The 16,318-nt window shown below is 43.1% G+C and overlaps 1 protein-coding gene and 1 long non-coding RNA gene across 3 annotated transcripts in view; one reads left to right on the top strand and one right to left on the bottom strand.

Moving 5' to 3' along the window:
* LOC125464566 (ribosomal protein S6 kinase beta-1) overlaps nucleotides 1-5,356 on the bottom strand; it is a 77,111-nt gene extending 71,755 nt beyond the window's left edge. Inside the window, exon 1 of one of the 2 annotated variants that reach the window (XM_048557085.2) lies at nucleotides 5,163-5,356. In XM_048557085.2, coding sequence (XP_048413042.1) covers nucleotides 5,163-5,240 — 78 coding nt within the window. In that variant the 5' untranslated portion in view covers nucleotides 5,241-5,356. Of the gene's footprint in view, nucleotides 1-4,656; nucleotides 4,707-5,162 lie in introns of those variants that run through there. The other variant, XM_048557086.2, reaches the window with a different exon arrangement.
* Nucleotides 4,826-16,318, top strand: part of LOC132211030 (uncharacterized) — a 58,252-nt gene continuing 46,759 nt past the window's right edge. Inside the window, exon 1 of the long non-coding RNA XR_009447316.1 lies at nucleotides 4,826-4,915. This is a non-coding gene — a long non-coding RNA (uncharacterized LOC132211030). The remainder of the gene's footprint in view (nucleotides 4,916-16,318) is intronic.

Raw genomic sequence — 16,318 nt, 5'->3', positions numbered from 1 at the left:
TCCACATCTGCCTCCCAAAGACCACCCTCCTGGACCCATACCCCTAATTCTGCATTTCCCATGGCTAATCCACCTAACCTACACGTCCTTGTACACTATGAGCAATTTAACATGGCCAATTCAACTAACCTGCACATCTTTGGGCTGTGCAAGGAAACTAGGAAACCCTGAGGAAACCCATGCAGACACAAGGAGAACATACAAACTCCACACAGTCACTAAAGGATGGAGTCAAACTTGAGTCCCCTGCCCAGCAAGGCAGAAGAAAAAGACTCGGCAAAGACAATATACTCCAGCATTTATGAAACTCCATTACAAAAACAGTTGAGTTGAGATGATCTGACATGTCAATAACAGTTAACAACAAACCATTTCAAGATCTTAAACAAATTTATCTCACCCACACTACAGCGCAGTACTTGAGTACTTATTCGGAAGTGCTTCCGCCTGGAAGAGGTCACCGAATTGCTATAGTTTTAGCAGTTTCTTTCCCACAATTTCAACGGAGATCCTTCATGCCCAATTAATTTTATGGCAACTTGTTGTGTTGCACAGTAGACAATACTGCTAACACACAGCTTACATTAGGGAGCCACTGTTTACAAAGTTGCCACTCACTGATGTTCATTTTTCTTTATAACCATCTAATTGTGTACACAGGCAGTATAAAAGTAGAACCTTTTCCATGCTGGATATAATAAATATATTTGCTTTAGTTTGGGAAATGCATTTTAGGCAACTTCCTGTGGAATGTACCAATTGCAACAAAGCAGACGGGAGATCTACATAAGGACATCCCCAATAATGTGAATATTCAAAAAAAACAAAGCGCTGAGGATGCTGGAAATCTGAAACAAAAGCAGAAATTGCTGTTGAAACTCAGGAGGTCTGGCAACAGCCATGGAGAGAAAAGAGAGGCCGGTGACCGTTTTCAGAACTGGAAACTGCTTTCAGTTTTAGTTGTGTCTAGTTCTTATTTGCCTGTTGGAAATCTCAGATTCAGGAAGATGTATAACTTCCAGCTGCAACAGCTAACATTCTTCCCCCCCCCCCCCTCTATAATGTTGTTATCCATCTGTGTCCCCAATATACAGGCTTACATAAACTATGACTTCCTCCAATAAAATATCAAGACCAAAGATACTGTTGATCCCTTCAGTTGGCCTGTCTCTACCTACAGTTAATTTTTTATTTCTTTGTTGTGGCAAGACTCCACCACACTCAATGGATTTCAATCTTCCACACACCTCAACCAAAATTTCACCACCAGCTCCTATAAATCATAGCAATTGTTCAGGCTCAGTTGCAATTTTGGTTCTAAAAACTTGACCTCACACTGAGCAGGATACCATTCACCTGTACAAGGGCAGAAAATATATACAATTATAGGAAGGACAAGTGATTTCAATTACATGGAGACTAGAGAAATCGATTTTTTTTCTTAAAACTAGGAGATTAACTTATTCAAAATTAGCAAGGTTTTAGATAGAATACGTGAAAAGAAATAGGTTTCCACTAGCAGGACATCGGCAACTAGATGACACATATTTAAGGTAATTAGCAAAAAAGTGGAAAAGATGAGAATTTATTTTAGACAACAAGTATCAGTGATCCTGAATATACCATTTTTTCAGGCAGCACAAGGAGAAATAGTAACTTACAAAATGGATTGAGATACTCAACATACAGCAATTTGGAAAGGGAACAGCAATAGACAGCTCATTTAAAATGATTTAGCATAGGCACAATGGGCTGAATGGTCTCCTCTTGCACTGTATCATTCCATGATTTAAGCACCATTCCGTGCTAACATTGCTAAACTACAAGGGTTCTGGTTCCCAACGCTTCAACTAAAACGTTCATCCTAATGTTGACTCATTGTTGTTTTGCACTTCAAAGAACCTTCCTTAGCCTTGCAAACAGATCCCAAAATTCTTAGTCCCTCTAAACTCTGGCACTGCATGTTTCGACATCATCTCATTGTTACACGATGGATGCATGTTTTTAGTCTTCCAAGCTCCACACAATTTCCTTCGCAAAACCTCCCAACTCAGAGATCTCATTAAACACTGGGGAAGGGAGGTAAAAGCACTTGACATCAAGGTAGCATTTGACCAAATGTGGCATCAAAGGAGCTCAAGCATAACTAGAGTCAGTGGGAATCAGGAGGATCTCTCTACTTAATACAGTCATACCTCACACAAAGGTTGATGGCTGTAATTGTTGAGGTCAGTTAACTCAGTTCCAGCATATCTCTGCAGGAGATCCTCAAGGGAATAACTTGGGCCTGAACATCTTCAACTGCTTCATTAATCCGTCACAAGGTCAGAAATGGGGACACTCTCTGATTGCACAATGGTCAGTACTTGCAACTCTTCAAATGGTCCATATCCAAATGTAACAAGATCTGAATAATATCAAGGCTTGGGCTGAAAAGTGCCAAATAACATTCACATCACACAAGTACCAGGCAACATCTCTTTTTGGAGAGAGTCAATCTAATCACCGTTCCTTGACATTCAAAGGCATTGCTGAATCAATCACTATCAATGTCCCTGGGGTCGCCATTGACCAGAAACTGAATTACTCTAGCCATATAAATACGGTGGGTACAACAGCAGGTTAAATGAAGGCCAGGAATACTGAAACGCTGTGTGAATTGGTGAAGTACTTGCATCTCGAGTGTGATAGAACATCTCCAGTTGTCTGAATGAATGAAGCGCCAAAATCACTCAAGAAGCTTCATTCTATACAGGACAAAAGTTTTTTTGCAGGGCGGGAGTACAGTTGTAAAGGTTATAATATCTTGAAAATTCCAAATCACAATTTAATGCTAATAGCCAAACCCAAAATATTACATAAATTTATCAGACACCAAAAATACCTCCAGATATTCACCAGTATGTGCCTCAAATAGGTGGAAGTTTCAGTGTAAACTGTCATCCATGCTGCCAACAGGGCCAGATTCAGCCACGTTCACAACTTTCATGCAAATAATGGCAAGAACTAAGATTCCGTCTAGTAAATTGCACTCAAGCACAAATCAGCACCTTCAGAAGAACTTGCAAGGCAGCTAAAACTAACCTTTGCACAAAATGTCTGCAGATATGGATAGCAGAGAGCCCGAATTTCAAACGCATGCCTCTAAACAAATTTCTCTACCAAATCAAAATCTGGCTTGAGAAATATTCATTCTACAACAATAGTAACTTTGCATTGAAAGAAAGCAAAACTTTGCAGAGAATTATCCTCAAAGAAGGAAACTTCCTATAACTTTGTAATTGAAACCAGATTTACTCAGTCATTAAACCATTCCCAAAATACAGTATGAAAAACAGTACAGTTATAGGCAGAGTTTGCCAGGGTACTGGCAAAATAAAACTATTAAAACAAAGCACTAAACGCTGAGCAAGAACAGTCAGGGGCAACAGACTGTACATTTATTTCTCCTTCAAAAGCATGTGGCACCGGCTCAATACCTTGAAACAGTGAAATAGAATTAGGAACTCACCATGCAAGCAATCACAGGTACATTATCAGTTGCACATAAATAGCCACATTTGTGGATATTTTGCACTGCGTTCACATAATATAGACAGGATGGCAAAAGAAACAGAAATGACACGGGGAAAACCATTTTTACACATTAGATGGTTAGGGCATCCAGAATGCACTGCATGAGCCATGTGGCAGAGGCACTTTTAAACGTGGATTTCTAAAAGTTAAACCTGGATAGTTATTTGAAAACATCTGTAGGGCTCTAGTTTAAAAAAGGCTGGGGAATGGGACTAATGGGGATCCGTTTGCAAAAAGCCAACATGGATACAAAAGAGCAAACTGGGTCCTCCCAAGCTGCAACTGCACCATGATACTATAAATCACACTGGGGTCAGACAGTGCTCACCTTTCTCCAAACTAAATGCCATGCCGCATGACAAGTCAGTTGTCCTAAGTATCACAAATGTTATCTTTTACCAGATAAAACTTACAATGGATTTAGAAGAATTAGCACAACACTTACTCAATTGTTCTGTTCTCAGACAGAATACATTGATTCATGAAAAAAGGAGTAGATGTACTGTCCAGGTATACCAGAATTAACATTTCTACTCCACATATTCTCCTAACAGCTCATTCAGCTGCGACACATACAAGTTTTAATATAGGCACAAAAAGTATGTTTCAGGTGTCAGTAATTCAGAAGCTAGTTTGTCAGTTGCAGTTGATAGACAACTCTAATTTTAAACTGGAGTATACTCAGGGAAGGGGTAACGTGGTCAGCCTCGACAGCAATTTTCTCCTTTCTCGAGCCAAGGGGAAATCACAGACCTCGGGCAGGTGCAACCAACAATGCCACGTTGCGAGTACAGTAAGATGTTTCGCTACTGAGAAAGCGTTTCTTCAACAAAATGCTGCATAGATTTCTCCAAATGCAGCAAGGGGAGAGAAGGAAAGGCTGTACTGAAGAGGGCCAGAATCTCATACGTAATTAAAAAAAAATCTTCCGCGTTTGTGGACCCTCAGCTGGGCTGGAAACATGCGTACACCTTCGTGAATTTTATCCCGTGTTACTATATCGCATTCAGGAAAAGGCAGTCAGGCGCGGGTTGTTTGTGCAGTCTATAGGGTTTATTTCATGGTTTGATCTATCCGCACCTGTCACTCTCCCTGGGTTCAGCCGCTTCCTTTCCTCGAGCTCCAAGGAGTTACTGCCACGAGCGGGGCATGGAGCGGGCGAGCGGGGCATGGAGCGGGCGAGCGGGGCATGGAGCGAGCGAGCGAGCGGGCGGGCATGGAGCGGGCGGGGCAGCGCGAGGCAGCTGTCGCGAACTCCAGGCGTTTGGTTCCCCACCTGCCAAGGAGCGGGGACGTTCCGAGCGCACCGTACTGCAACAGCTCCTCCCTACTATAACAGGTAGGCCTACATCCTTCTTTAAAGCCGCTCTTCACACCCCCCAGTCCGGGCCTCAATCTCCCTCTCGGGCCATTTACTGTTGCTGGGAAGGGAGTGAGCGTGAAGTGGTCCCTTGTCAGGATTTCCCTCCCTCCCCTCCGGCCTACTCCACAGGCCTCGCCTTCCCCTGAGGCAGCGACAACACCGGGTTCTCCTCTGCCTCACTGCCCCCACCCAACCGCCCGCCGCGCCAATTCCCTTTCTTTACCCCTTCCAGCTCCTCGTCCGAAACGGCTTCTTCCTGCTGGTACTCGGGGTCCAAGTCGATGTCGAACACCCCGGCCATGTCTCCCGCTCGTATTCGCTCTCGCTCGCTCGCTCCGTGCGTCGCTCTCTCGTTTCCCCCCTCCCCGGCTTCGCTCCCTCATGGGTTCCACTCGCCCACCATCACTGCCGACGCATGCGCGGCCCGCGGGTTGAGGAGAGCGCTCCTGCTGGCCGGCTCTCTCTCTCTCCACCCCCTCCCCTCCCGAGGGAGCAGGCGTGCGCGTGCCCTACGTACGGGTTGTGGTAAAAGGGAGTGGCGAGCATGCGCAGTTTCGATCAGCCCCCGCTTGGCGCAGACCCCTGTCAGAGCCAGCAGAGGTGAGTGCTGCGCAGGAGCAACCCAGCTGTGTTTCAAGTCTGTCAGATTTGATTGACATTGAAGTGCCTTGGAGCACCGTGGTAGTGTCCCTACCTCAGAGGCAGGAGTCACAGGTTCAAGTCTCGCCTGTCACCAGAAGTTAGAAGTGTTCTAACCTCTGAGAGGTTGATCAGAAAATATTCTGACAGGCCTTGAAATCCAACTCCATTACAGGTTAATCTCTCCCCTGAGCTAAGGTTTCTGATAGCCACCTTTTCAAATGTGCGTTCTTAGCGAAGGCAAAGAGGTTAAAAGGGCTAGGAATTCTGAAAATAAGCGTTACTGGCTGGAGCTACGTTTCCTCTTCACAGGTGCTGCCAGACCTGGTGAGTTTTCCTAGCAATTTCTAGTTGTGGCATGAGCATAGAAGATCCTCCCAATCTGTGTGGACAAAGTTCCTGATTGCTGACACCACACGATCCGCTCCTGCTTGAGTAAGCAGGTGCCTGGTTTCCAGAAGTTCTTAGCGTGGCACGAACTTGGGACACATATTCCTCCACCAGCAGTAGTGCTATTACAGTGAACTGTCACCAGATTGAGCTCTGAAACTTTCTAAATGTGATATTCCCACTAAGGGGTGGGGAATGTAGGAGGTAGCCTTGCTGATACTTCCTCTGAAGCCCTGGAACTCTCCTCTGAGATCAACTAATGGTTTCTGGCAGAGTAGACCATTTCTCTGCCAGGGTCTCAGACATCCCACTGGTACCTACAAGAACAAGGAAGAGAAAATCTTGAAGCCAGTGGTTTGAAGTGGTATGTAATGAATTGCACTGACAGCAGAGTTAGTGTGAAATAAACAACAGCATGAATGTCACAGCATCTCTGCAGGAGTGGTGCTGGTCAATTCTGTCCTTGGGGCTGAGGAACCTCATGTCAGGCACCTGTTCACATATCTAAGGCTTTGCGCTAGTGGGTAGCATGGCTGTTAGTGCTGGTGCTAGTGGTCAAAAGGTGCTGTGGCATCTTGGGCAAATGAGTAGGCACTGCAGAAGCCATGAAGGGTTAGTGACATGGAAGGTTGGGATTGCGTGGGGTTGGGGGGAAACAGGAATCAGTGAGGGGTTGGAGACAATAGTGAAAGTGTTAGAGCATGAGCCTGGATGTGAGGTGGGTGCAATAACAGAGATAGAGAGAGTGAATGTGAGGTAACAGAAAGAAGAATGTGGCACAAAAACAAAGTTGCGACAAAAGCTCAGCAGGTCTGGCAGCATCTGTGAAGGAAAAAAGCGGTGTTAACGTTTCGGGTCCGGTGACCCTTCCCCCTCAACAGATGCTGCCAAACCTGCTCAGCTTTTCCAGCAACCTTGTTTTTGTTCCTGATTTACAGCATCTGCAGTTTTTTCGGTTTTTAGAAGAATGTGGCACTTACCCTGAAGGTGCAGAGAAGACCTTGTGAATAGCTGGCTATTCCTCTGGATCGTGGAGACCACGCAAACCTTTGTGGAAACCTTAGACAAGGTTCCATGGTGTGGTCTCCTCTGCCAGTCTCCTGGCAATAGGACACCTTACCACTGGCCCATGCCAATGAATACAACTTCCAGATCTCCATTGGAGAACCACTGCGAGTTGTCTCTTTTCTGACCTCTTTGCACGTTCTTCTGGGAATGGCACGTGCTAAGCTAGAGTTATGTGAGAACAGCTTCAGAGTGGTGATGTAGCTAATTATTGAGGTGAATTTGGTGTAATATGGTGAGAGATTTCACTTTGCCTTGTGGCAAGAAATCCTCCAAAACATGTGATGAAACTGACAGCCGAAAAAGCATAAAATTCACCCTGAGATAACATGGTGTGAAGCTGGATGAACACAGCAGGCCAAGCAGCATCAGAGGAGTAGGAAAATTGACATTTCAGGTCAAGACCCTTCTTCAGAAATGTGGGAGGGGAAGGTGATTCTGAAATAAATAGGGAGGGGGGAGGCGGATAGAAGATGGATAAAGGAGAAGATAGGGTGAGAGGAGACAGACTGGTCAAAGAGGTGGGGTTAGAGCCAGCGAAGGTGAATGTAGGTGGGGAGTTACAGAGGGATGTGTCAGTCCAGAGAGGACAGATAGGTCAAGGAGGTGGGATGAGGTTAGTGGGTAGGAGATGGGGTTGGGGCTTGAGGTGGGAGGAATGGTTAAGGAGGCAGGGACGAGCTGGTCTAGTTTTGGGATGAGATCAGGGGAGGGGAGATTTTGAAGCTTGTGAAGTCCACATTGATACCCTTGGGCTGCAGGGTTCCCAAGCGAAATATGAGATGGTGTTCCTACATTTTTCGGGTGGCATCATCGTGACAATGTGGGAGGCCCAGGATGGACATGTCATCTGAAGAGTTTGGGGGGGGCGCAGTTGAAATGGTTTGCGTCTGGGAGATGTAATTGTTTGTTGCGAGCTGAGCGTAGGTGTTCCGCAAAGCAGTCCCCAAGCCTCCGCTTGGTTTCCCTGATGTAGCGGAGGTCACAACGGGAACAGCGGATACAGTATATCACATTAACAGATCAGCAGGTGAACATCTTTTGATGTGTGGTCTTATTAAGGCCTGGGATGGGGGTGAGGTGGGAGATATAGGTGCAGGTGTAGCACTTGCTTCAGTTGCAGGGAAAGGTGCCAGGGGTGGTGGGGCTGGAGGACAGTGTGGAGCAGACAAGGGAGTCATGGAGAGAGTGGTCCCTCCGAAAAGCACGTAAGGGTGGGGAGGGAAAAATGTCTTTGATAGTGGGGTCAGATTGCAGATGGTGGAAATGTCGGAGGATGATGTGTTGGATTTGGAGGTTGGTGGAGTGGTACATGAGGACAAGGGGGATTCTATTTTGGTTATTATTGTGGATAGGGGGTGTGAGGGATGAGTTGTGGGACATGCGGGAGACACAGTCAAGGGCATTTTCAATCACTGTGGAGGGGAAGCTGCAGTCCTTGAAAAAAGAGGACATCTGGGGTGTTCGGGACTGGAATGCCTCATCTCCAGATGTGGCGGAGGTGAAGGAATTGGGAATAGGGGATGGCCTTTTAACAGGAGGGTGGGTGAGACGAGTATTCTAGGTAGTTGTGGGAGTCGGTGGGCTTAAAATGGATATCGGTTTCCAGGTGGATGCCAGAGGTGGAGACAGAGAGGTTCAGGAAGGTGTCAGAGATGGTCCAGGTAAACCTAAGGTTGGGGTGGAAGGTGTTAGTGAAGTGGCTGAACTGTTCGAGCTCCTCATGGGAACACAAGGCGGCGCCGAAACAGTCATCAATGTAACGGAGGAAGAGATGGGGGATAGGGCCTGTGTAGCTTTAGAACAGAGTTTGTTCCACATATCCTACAAAGAGGCAGGCATAGTTTGGGCCCATGCGGGTACCCATGACCACTCCCTTTGTTGGAAGTGGGAGGAATTACAGGAGAAGTTATTGAGGGTGAGAACAAGTTTGGCTAAGCAGATGAGGGTGTCACTGGAGGGGGACTGGTCGGCCCTGCGGGACAGGAAGAAGCGGAGGGCCTTTAGGCCATCTGCATGGGGAATGCACGTGTATGGGGACTGGATGTCTGTGGTAAAGATGAGGTGTTGGAGACCTGAGAATTGGAAGTTCTGGAGGAGGTGAAGGGCGTGGGTGGTGTCACGCATGTAGGTAGGGAGTCCTGGACCGAGGGGGAGAAAATGGAGTCGAGATAGGTGGAGGTAAGTTTGGTGGGGCAGGAGCAGGCGGAGACAATGGGTCAACTAGGGCAGTCAGGTTTGTGGATTTTGGGAAGGAGATAGAAGCGGGCAGTGCGGGATTGGGGAATGATGAGGTTGGAGGCTGTGGGTGGAAGGTCACCTGAGGTGATGAGGTTGTGGATGGTTTGGGAGATGATGGTTTGGTGCTCAGGGGTGGGATCATGATCAAGGGTGCGGGAGGAGGAGGTGTCGGAGAGTTGGAGCCTGGCCTTGGCAATGTAGAGGTCAGTGCTCTATACCACTACTGTGCCTCCCTTGTCTATGGTGAGGTCGGGATTGGAGCGGAGGGAGTGAAGGGCTACACGTTCTGTGGGGGAGAGGTTGGAGTGCGTGAGGGGTTGGAGAGTTTGAGGCGATCAATACCTCACAACAATTAGAGATGAAGAGGTCAAGGGAGGGTAGGAGGCCTTGGGGTGGTGTCCAGTAGGAAGGGGTGCGTTGGAGGCAGGAGAAGGGGGTCAGTGGAGCGAGGGTTAGGCTTACAGTTAAAGAAATAAGCACGGAGGCGGAGGTGGCAGAAAACTGCTCAATGTCCAAACGAGAGTTGTATTCGTCGATGTGTGGGTGGAGGGGGAAAAAGATGAGTCCTTTATTGAGGACTGCCTGTTTGTCCTCGGTAATGGGGAGGTCTGGGGTGATGATGAAGACTCGGCAGGGCTGGGTGTTATTGTCTTGTCTGGAGATGCTGGCTGTGAAGGCGGTGGGTGGAGTGATGTCAGCGGTAGGCGGAGGGATGTGGGCAGAACAATGTCGACAGTCGGCAACTCACTGTCAAAAATTGAATTTCTGACCTCTTTAATAAAAATTCAGATCTTCATAGAACTGAAGACTATAATCCATTTTTCCTTCATATCAGAACACAAGACTCAAACAATAATAATACATTATGAAACTTCATCACGCCTCTACATAGAAAACAAAATAAACAGGTATCTTTAAGAGATAATGGGGACTGCAGATGCTGGAGATTCCAAGATAATGAAACGTGAGGCTGGATGAACACAGCAGGCCAAGCAGCATGCTGCTTGGCCTGCTGTGTTCATCCAGCCTCACATTTTATTATCTAGGTATCTTTAAGAGGCATTTTCAGTTTCTATGATGATTTCCCTTAGCAACATTTTTGTTTTACTTACCCAGATTTTATTTCAATAATGATTATATTTATAGCAAATATGTAAGACTTCTTATAACAATCATGTTATCCTTGTGTCTTTTTAAATCACAAATTAACTCCCCTCTATTGGCTCATGAAAAATCTCCTGCCCTGATACTGTCAATTTTTTGCACAACTGAATATTTGTTAGCATGCATTCAACTTGCTTGAAAAGTAACTGGCCATTTGATTGCCATCTCCTAAAACAACACAGATATCTCTGGCATCAACAGGCATTTGAAGATTTATGATAAACCAGTTATGCTAAAACTCATGGGATATTTAGTACAAATTTCACATTTCTCAAAAGCACTCCAGTATTTCTCTGTATATTCAAATGTCTTTTGTTTCTTTGACAAACATGCTAAATAAACCGCTACAGTACTGAAATTTGGATAACCTCTGCTAAAATCTACTTATGCCAAAATACTGCAAAATTTCTCATTCTGTCTTTGGCACTAGAAACTCTAAGATAGCACTTATTTTTGTTTCTCTGAGTGCCACTTGGCCTTTCCCACACTGACTTAAATAAGTCCTTCATTAAATTCACTTTTAGCTAATCTGGCTCTTTGTAAATTAATTAAAATATTGAAAATGCTTCTGTCAGGTTTGGCTGAGCACAATGAAATCATTGATATATACAGCACGATCATATAACCAGCAGAGTCCCTTGTTGGTTGAAAAGTTGATGGTACATATTACATTCCAAATGACATGACTTTACATTGATAAATTTCCCCTTTGGCTGTATTGGTCAATGAAACTTGCCAAAATCCCTTTAATAAGTCATTTTTATAACAAAGCAGATATTCCCAATCCTCTCAATAAAGTTTTCCAGTTTTAGAATCACGTGTGAATCATGTTGATCCATCACAATAGATGAGTTCCAACTATCGTGACTCAATTAAATTATGTCATTTTCCATCACAAACTTGATCTCTTCCCTCATTTCTCTGCATTGAGACTGTAAGGACGTTTCTTGATGGTGATATATCCCTCTCTACATTAACATCATATACGGCCAAAGATGTATGCTCTGGCCTGTTTACACAAATTGATTTAGTGTTCTGTAATCACTTGTAAGTCACCTAGCTGATTTTTTGGGAAAGAATTGAATATTCTATTTAAGTTCATAAATATTTCCATGTTATCCAATCTCAGCTGACTTTAAAATGTTCAATTTCTGGTTCAAATGGCTCAAATTTATATTTATTTTATTCCCTATTTCTTTAACCACTGTAAATACGCTTCTCTCCTGGCAATGTTCCCTGTCCTGTTGTTTTCAAATTAAAACAGTGCATTCACTGATTATTTTCCTGTATAGAGTTGTCACTACATAATTTATTTAACTGAGTTGATATAGTTTCTCAGAGAAGCAACAGTAATAACACCTAATCTCCACCAACAAAATGCCAAGCTCTGGCCTTTTAGTTGCTGTAGTTTTCACTGTTTGTCAACCAGTCTTCAAATACATTTTGGCAAATTCCCAAACTTTGGTTTTTCTCAGAAGTTTGACACATAGCTCTTTTGTTTTATTTCTTCTATTTTTGTTGCTCTTTTGAATTCCTACCCTTTCCTTTTCCCTTTTCTCCTCCTCTTCTTCCAATACAGTTTTTTCATAAATTTCAAATACAGTCTTAGTAAATTCCAGAATGACTTATTAATTTCAGATCTCTCTTTTTATCTCTAAGTGCAATGTAATTAATTAATTATCTCATCCCTATGAGATCCTCCCTTTTTGCATTCAATTTTTCCCCGAAATCTCTCAGTTGAGCCTTCGTCAAATATCTCAAATGATCCACTATTATATTTTCTACTCCTAGAAAAATTTTAGATACAGCCAAAGCCATTTTGAAATTCTAACTCAGATATAGTAAGAACAGCCAATGCTAGAGTCAGAGATAACTCAGTGTGGAACTGGAGGAACGCAGCAGGCCAGGGAGCATCAGAGGAGCAAGAAAGCTCATGTTTCAGGTCAGGACCCTTCTTCAGAAAAACCTGACCTGAAATGTCAGCTTTCCTGCTCTTCTGATGCTACCTGGCCTGCTGTATTCCTTCAGTTCCACATTTTGAAATTCTAACTTGTGTTACACACTTAACAACAACTCATTCCTCTATGCTCAGTAACTCCACATCATTATTTTTTTCAAGATTCACAGATTTCTTACAAACTCAACTAATTTTGATCTGGCAACGAGTCCCAACTTGGATATGATCTTGACTTATCGATAATACTGGACAAATCAGATCCCAGGGTAAGACCCTGGCTTGACAAATCTTTTTTTCTTTTTGTTTACCAAAGCGTGGTAAGAGGCTGCCAATGTACTTTCATTGGAAGAACATAGAAAAACACAGAAAAAGAAAACCATGAATTATTTTTCACTAAGCTATATCTACTTGAAATGGTATGATTACAAATATGAGAGATTCAACGTTTTCAATTTCAACATAAACCTTCCAGACACTAAAATCTCAATGTAGATCACTGTCTCCACATTAAAACCCTTGCTATGGTTATAATTGGTTTCCTATTAGCAAATTTTTCTGCAATCACCTGATGTTATTTTTCTTTATTAATATCTCTTCCTCAATCCCTAAAACAACATTCAAGGAGCAAAAGGAAGAGAGAAATAAATGCAATATCTGTCACTAGCATAAAAAGTGCTCGGGAACCTGTGGGACTAAAGACCAATAAGAAGTCCTTGGACCCAATGGGATGTATCCTAGGATATTAAAGGAAGTAGTTAAAGAGTTAGTAAATGCACTAGTAGTAACCTCCCAGGAATCCTTAAACTCTGGGAAAGTCCCAGAGAATTAGAAAACTGCCAATGAAAAACCCTTACTCAGAAACAAAAGACAGATAACTATAGGCCAGTTAGTTTAACATCTGTTATTGGGAAAATGTTAAAGAGTTTGTTGCAAAGGGTATAACAGCAGAACATTAGAAATGCATAATTTGATTAAGCAGAGACAGCATGGCTTCATGAAGAGGAAATCATGCCTCACAAATTCACAGAATACTTTGAGGAGGTAACAAATAGGAAGAATACAAGGGAAGCACTGGATGTAATGAATTTGGATTTTCCGAAGGCATTTGATGAAGTCCCACACATTGGGCTACTTAATAAGATAATGTGACATTAGTGGTAGTATATCAGCATGGGAAGAGAATTGGCTAATTAACAGAAGACAGAGATTTGGAATAAGGGGATGTTTTCTGGATGGCAACCTGTAACTATTGGAGTGCTATGATAATTTACAATTATTCATGATAAAAATTGATGACTTGGATGAAGAAAATGAATGTACTAAAATTAAGTTTGCGGATGACACAAAAATAGATGGGAAGGCAAGTGGTACAATCGAGACGAAGAGTCTGCAGAGGGATATAGGTAGGTAAAGTGAGTGGACAAAAATGGAATATAATGTTGGAAAATGTGAGGTTATGTGCTTTGGAAGGAAGAAAGTGGAACTGAATGTTATTTAGATGGAGAAAGACTGCAGAAAGCTATGGAAAAGAAGGATTTACCTGTTCTTTTCCATGAATCGAAAAAGATTTGCATCCAAGTTCAGCAGACAATATGGAAGGCAAACGGAATGTTGGTCTTTATTTCACAGGGAGTGGACTATAAAAGTAAGAAGGTTTTGCTAAAACTATACAAGGAACTAGGCTGAGCACAACTGGAATACTGCGAACAGCTTTGGACTCCTTTATTGAAGTAAAAATGTACTGACCTTGGAGGCAGCCCGGAGAAGGTTCAGAAGGTTCATATTAAGCATGGAGGAACTGTCTTACGAGGAGAGATTGAGTAGTTTGGGTCTGTACCCTTTTGAATCTAGAAGAATGAGAGGATTCTTAAGGGACTTAACAGGGTAAATGCAGAGAGGTAATTTCCCATTGTGGGAAGACCAGAGAGCATAATCTCAGAATAGGCAGTCAAAGAGATAAAAATGAATTTCTTCTCTTAGAGGATAGTGATCTGTGAAATACTTTACCTCAGGGATGACTGGGTCATTGAGTATATTCAAAGCTGTGATAGATTTTTCATCAGGAAGGGAATCAAAGGTTATGGGGAAAAGGTAGGAAATTGGAGTTGAGGATTATTAGATCAGCTAATTTTGAATGACAGCCGACTTGATGGGCTGAATGGCCTATTTCTGCTTCTACATCTTATGGTTTTGACTCTATTTTTCTCTTCACAGATGCTGCCTGGCCTGCTAAATATTTCATGCGTTTTCCACTTCTATATATTGTAAACCAACCTCCTGTGTTGATGAATGTTTGAAATAATTCTCTATTGGATTTTGTTTTAATTACAAGAAATGGAGTCTAGAGAATGCAGAGAAATAAACTTTTATGTTTAAAAATCAGTTCACATTACAGAAGAGCAAGTTCAGGAGGTCTTAGAGAAAAAAAGTTGAATCTCAGGAACCTGATCTAATGTATCCCAGAACATTGTGGGAAATGTTCCTCCCAGAACAGGGAGGAAATTATGAGACCTTGCAGAAATAGTTACATCATCTATAACTATGGGTGAGGTGCCTGATGACTCAAGCGTGGCTAATGTACCTTTGTTCAGAAAGGAGAAACCAGGAAACTATAGGCCTGTGAATCTGACTTCGGTTTCGGATAAATTATTGGAGGTGATTAAAAAAGATAAGATTTATGGATATTTACAGAGGCAAAAATTGATTAAGGATAGTCAGCATAGTTTTTGTGCATAGAAAATCGTGTCTCACAAACTTGATTGAGGTTTTTTTCAGGAAGTTAACACAAAGATTGATGATGGCAGATCAGTATAAGTTGTTTATTTGGATTTTAGTAAAGCCTTTGACAAAGTTCTGCATGGTAGACTAATTAGTAAAGTTAGGTCACGTGGGATTCAGGGTGCATTTGCCAATTGATACGTAATTGGCTTATTGGCAGGAGACAGTGCTGATAGAGGGTTTGGTTTTGGACTGGAGGCCTGTGAGCAGCAATGTTCCACTGGGATCGGTTCTGGGTCCTCTATTATTTGTCATTTATGTAAATGATTTGGATGAGAATATCGAAAGCATGGTCACTAAATTTGCAGATTACACCACAATTGGTGGCACAGTTAACAGTGAGGAAGGTTTTCTAAGATTACAAAGGGATCTTGATCAGATAGGTTAACTAGGGAAAAGACAAGTACCATTTACTCCAGTCAATACAGTGTGGAGCTGGAGGAACACAGCAGGTGAAGGATTAAGATGAAGGGTCTGGACCCGAAATGTCAGCTCTCCTGCTTCCCTGATGCTGCCTGACCTGCTGTGTTCTTCCAGCTTCACACTGTATTGACTCTGACTCCAGCAGCTGCAGTTCTTGCTACCATTTCCTCCAGTTCTGAGGAAGGGTCACCAGACCCGAATGTTAACTCTGATTTTTCTTCACAGATGCTGCCAGACCTGCTGAGCTTTTTCAGCGATTTCTGTTTTTATTCCTGATTTACAGCATCCGCAGTTCCTTCAACGTTTATTTCCCATTTACTCTGTCTACCCCTCTTACTATTTAATAACTTTTATCAGGTCACCTCTCAACCTCCTACGATCCAGTGGAAAAATTCCCAGCTGACTCAGCCTTTCTTTCTCACTCAAATGTTCCATACTTAGCAACATTCCAGTAAATTTCTTCTGAACCCCCTCCAGCTTGACAATATCCTTCCTATAACTGGACAAACAGAACTGGACATGGTATTCTAGAAACTTTGTCATCTATGTCCTGTACAACTCAACATAACTCCTACAGTCAAAGGACTGAGCAATGAAGGCAAGCATGCCAAGAGCCTTTTTAACTACCCTGTCTATATGTGAAATAAACTTCAGAGAATTATGTACCTACACCCTAAGTCCCTCTGTCCTACAATAATATGCAAGGCCCTACTATTAACTGT

The sequence above is a fragment of the Stegostoma tigrinum genome, chromosome 27 (genome assembly GCF_030684315.1).
Source record: "Stegostoma tigrinum isolate sSteTig4 chromosome 27, sSteTig4.hap1, whole genome shotgun sequence".
Taxonomy (NCBI): domain Eukaryota; kingdom Metazoa; phylum Chordata; class Chondrichthyes; order Orectolobiformes; family Stegostomatidae; genus Stegostoma; species Stegostoma tigrinum.
This window is presented reverse-complemented; position numbering and strand designations above follow the sequence as displayed.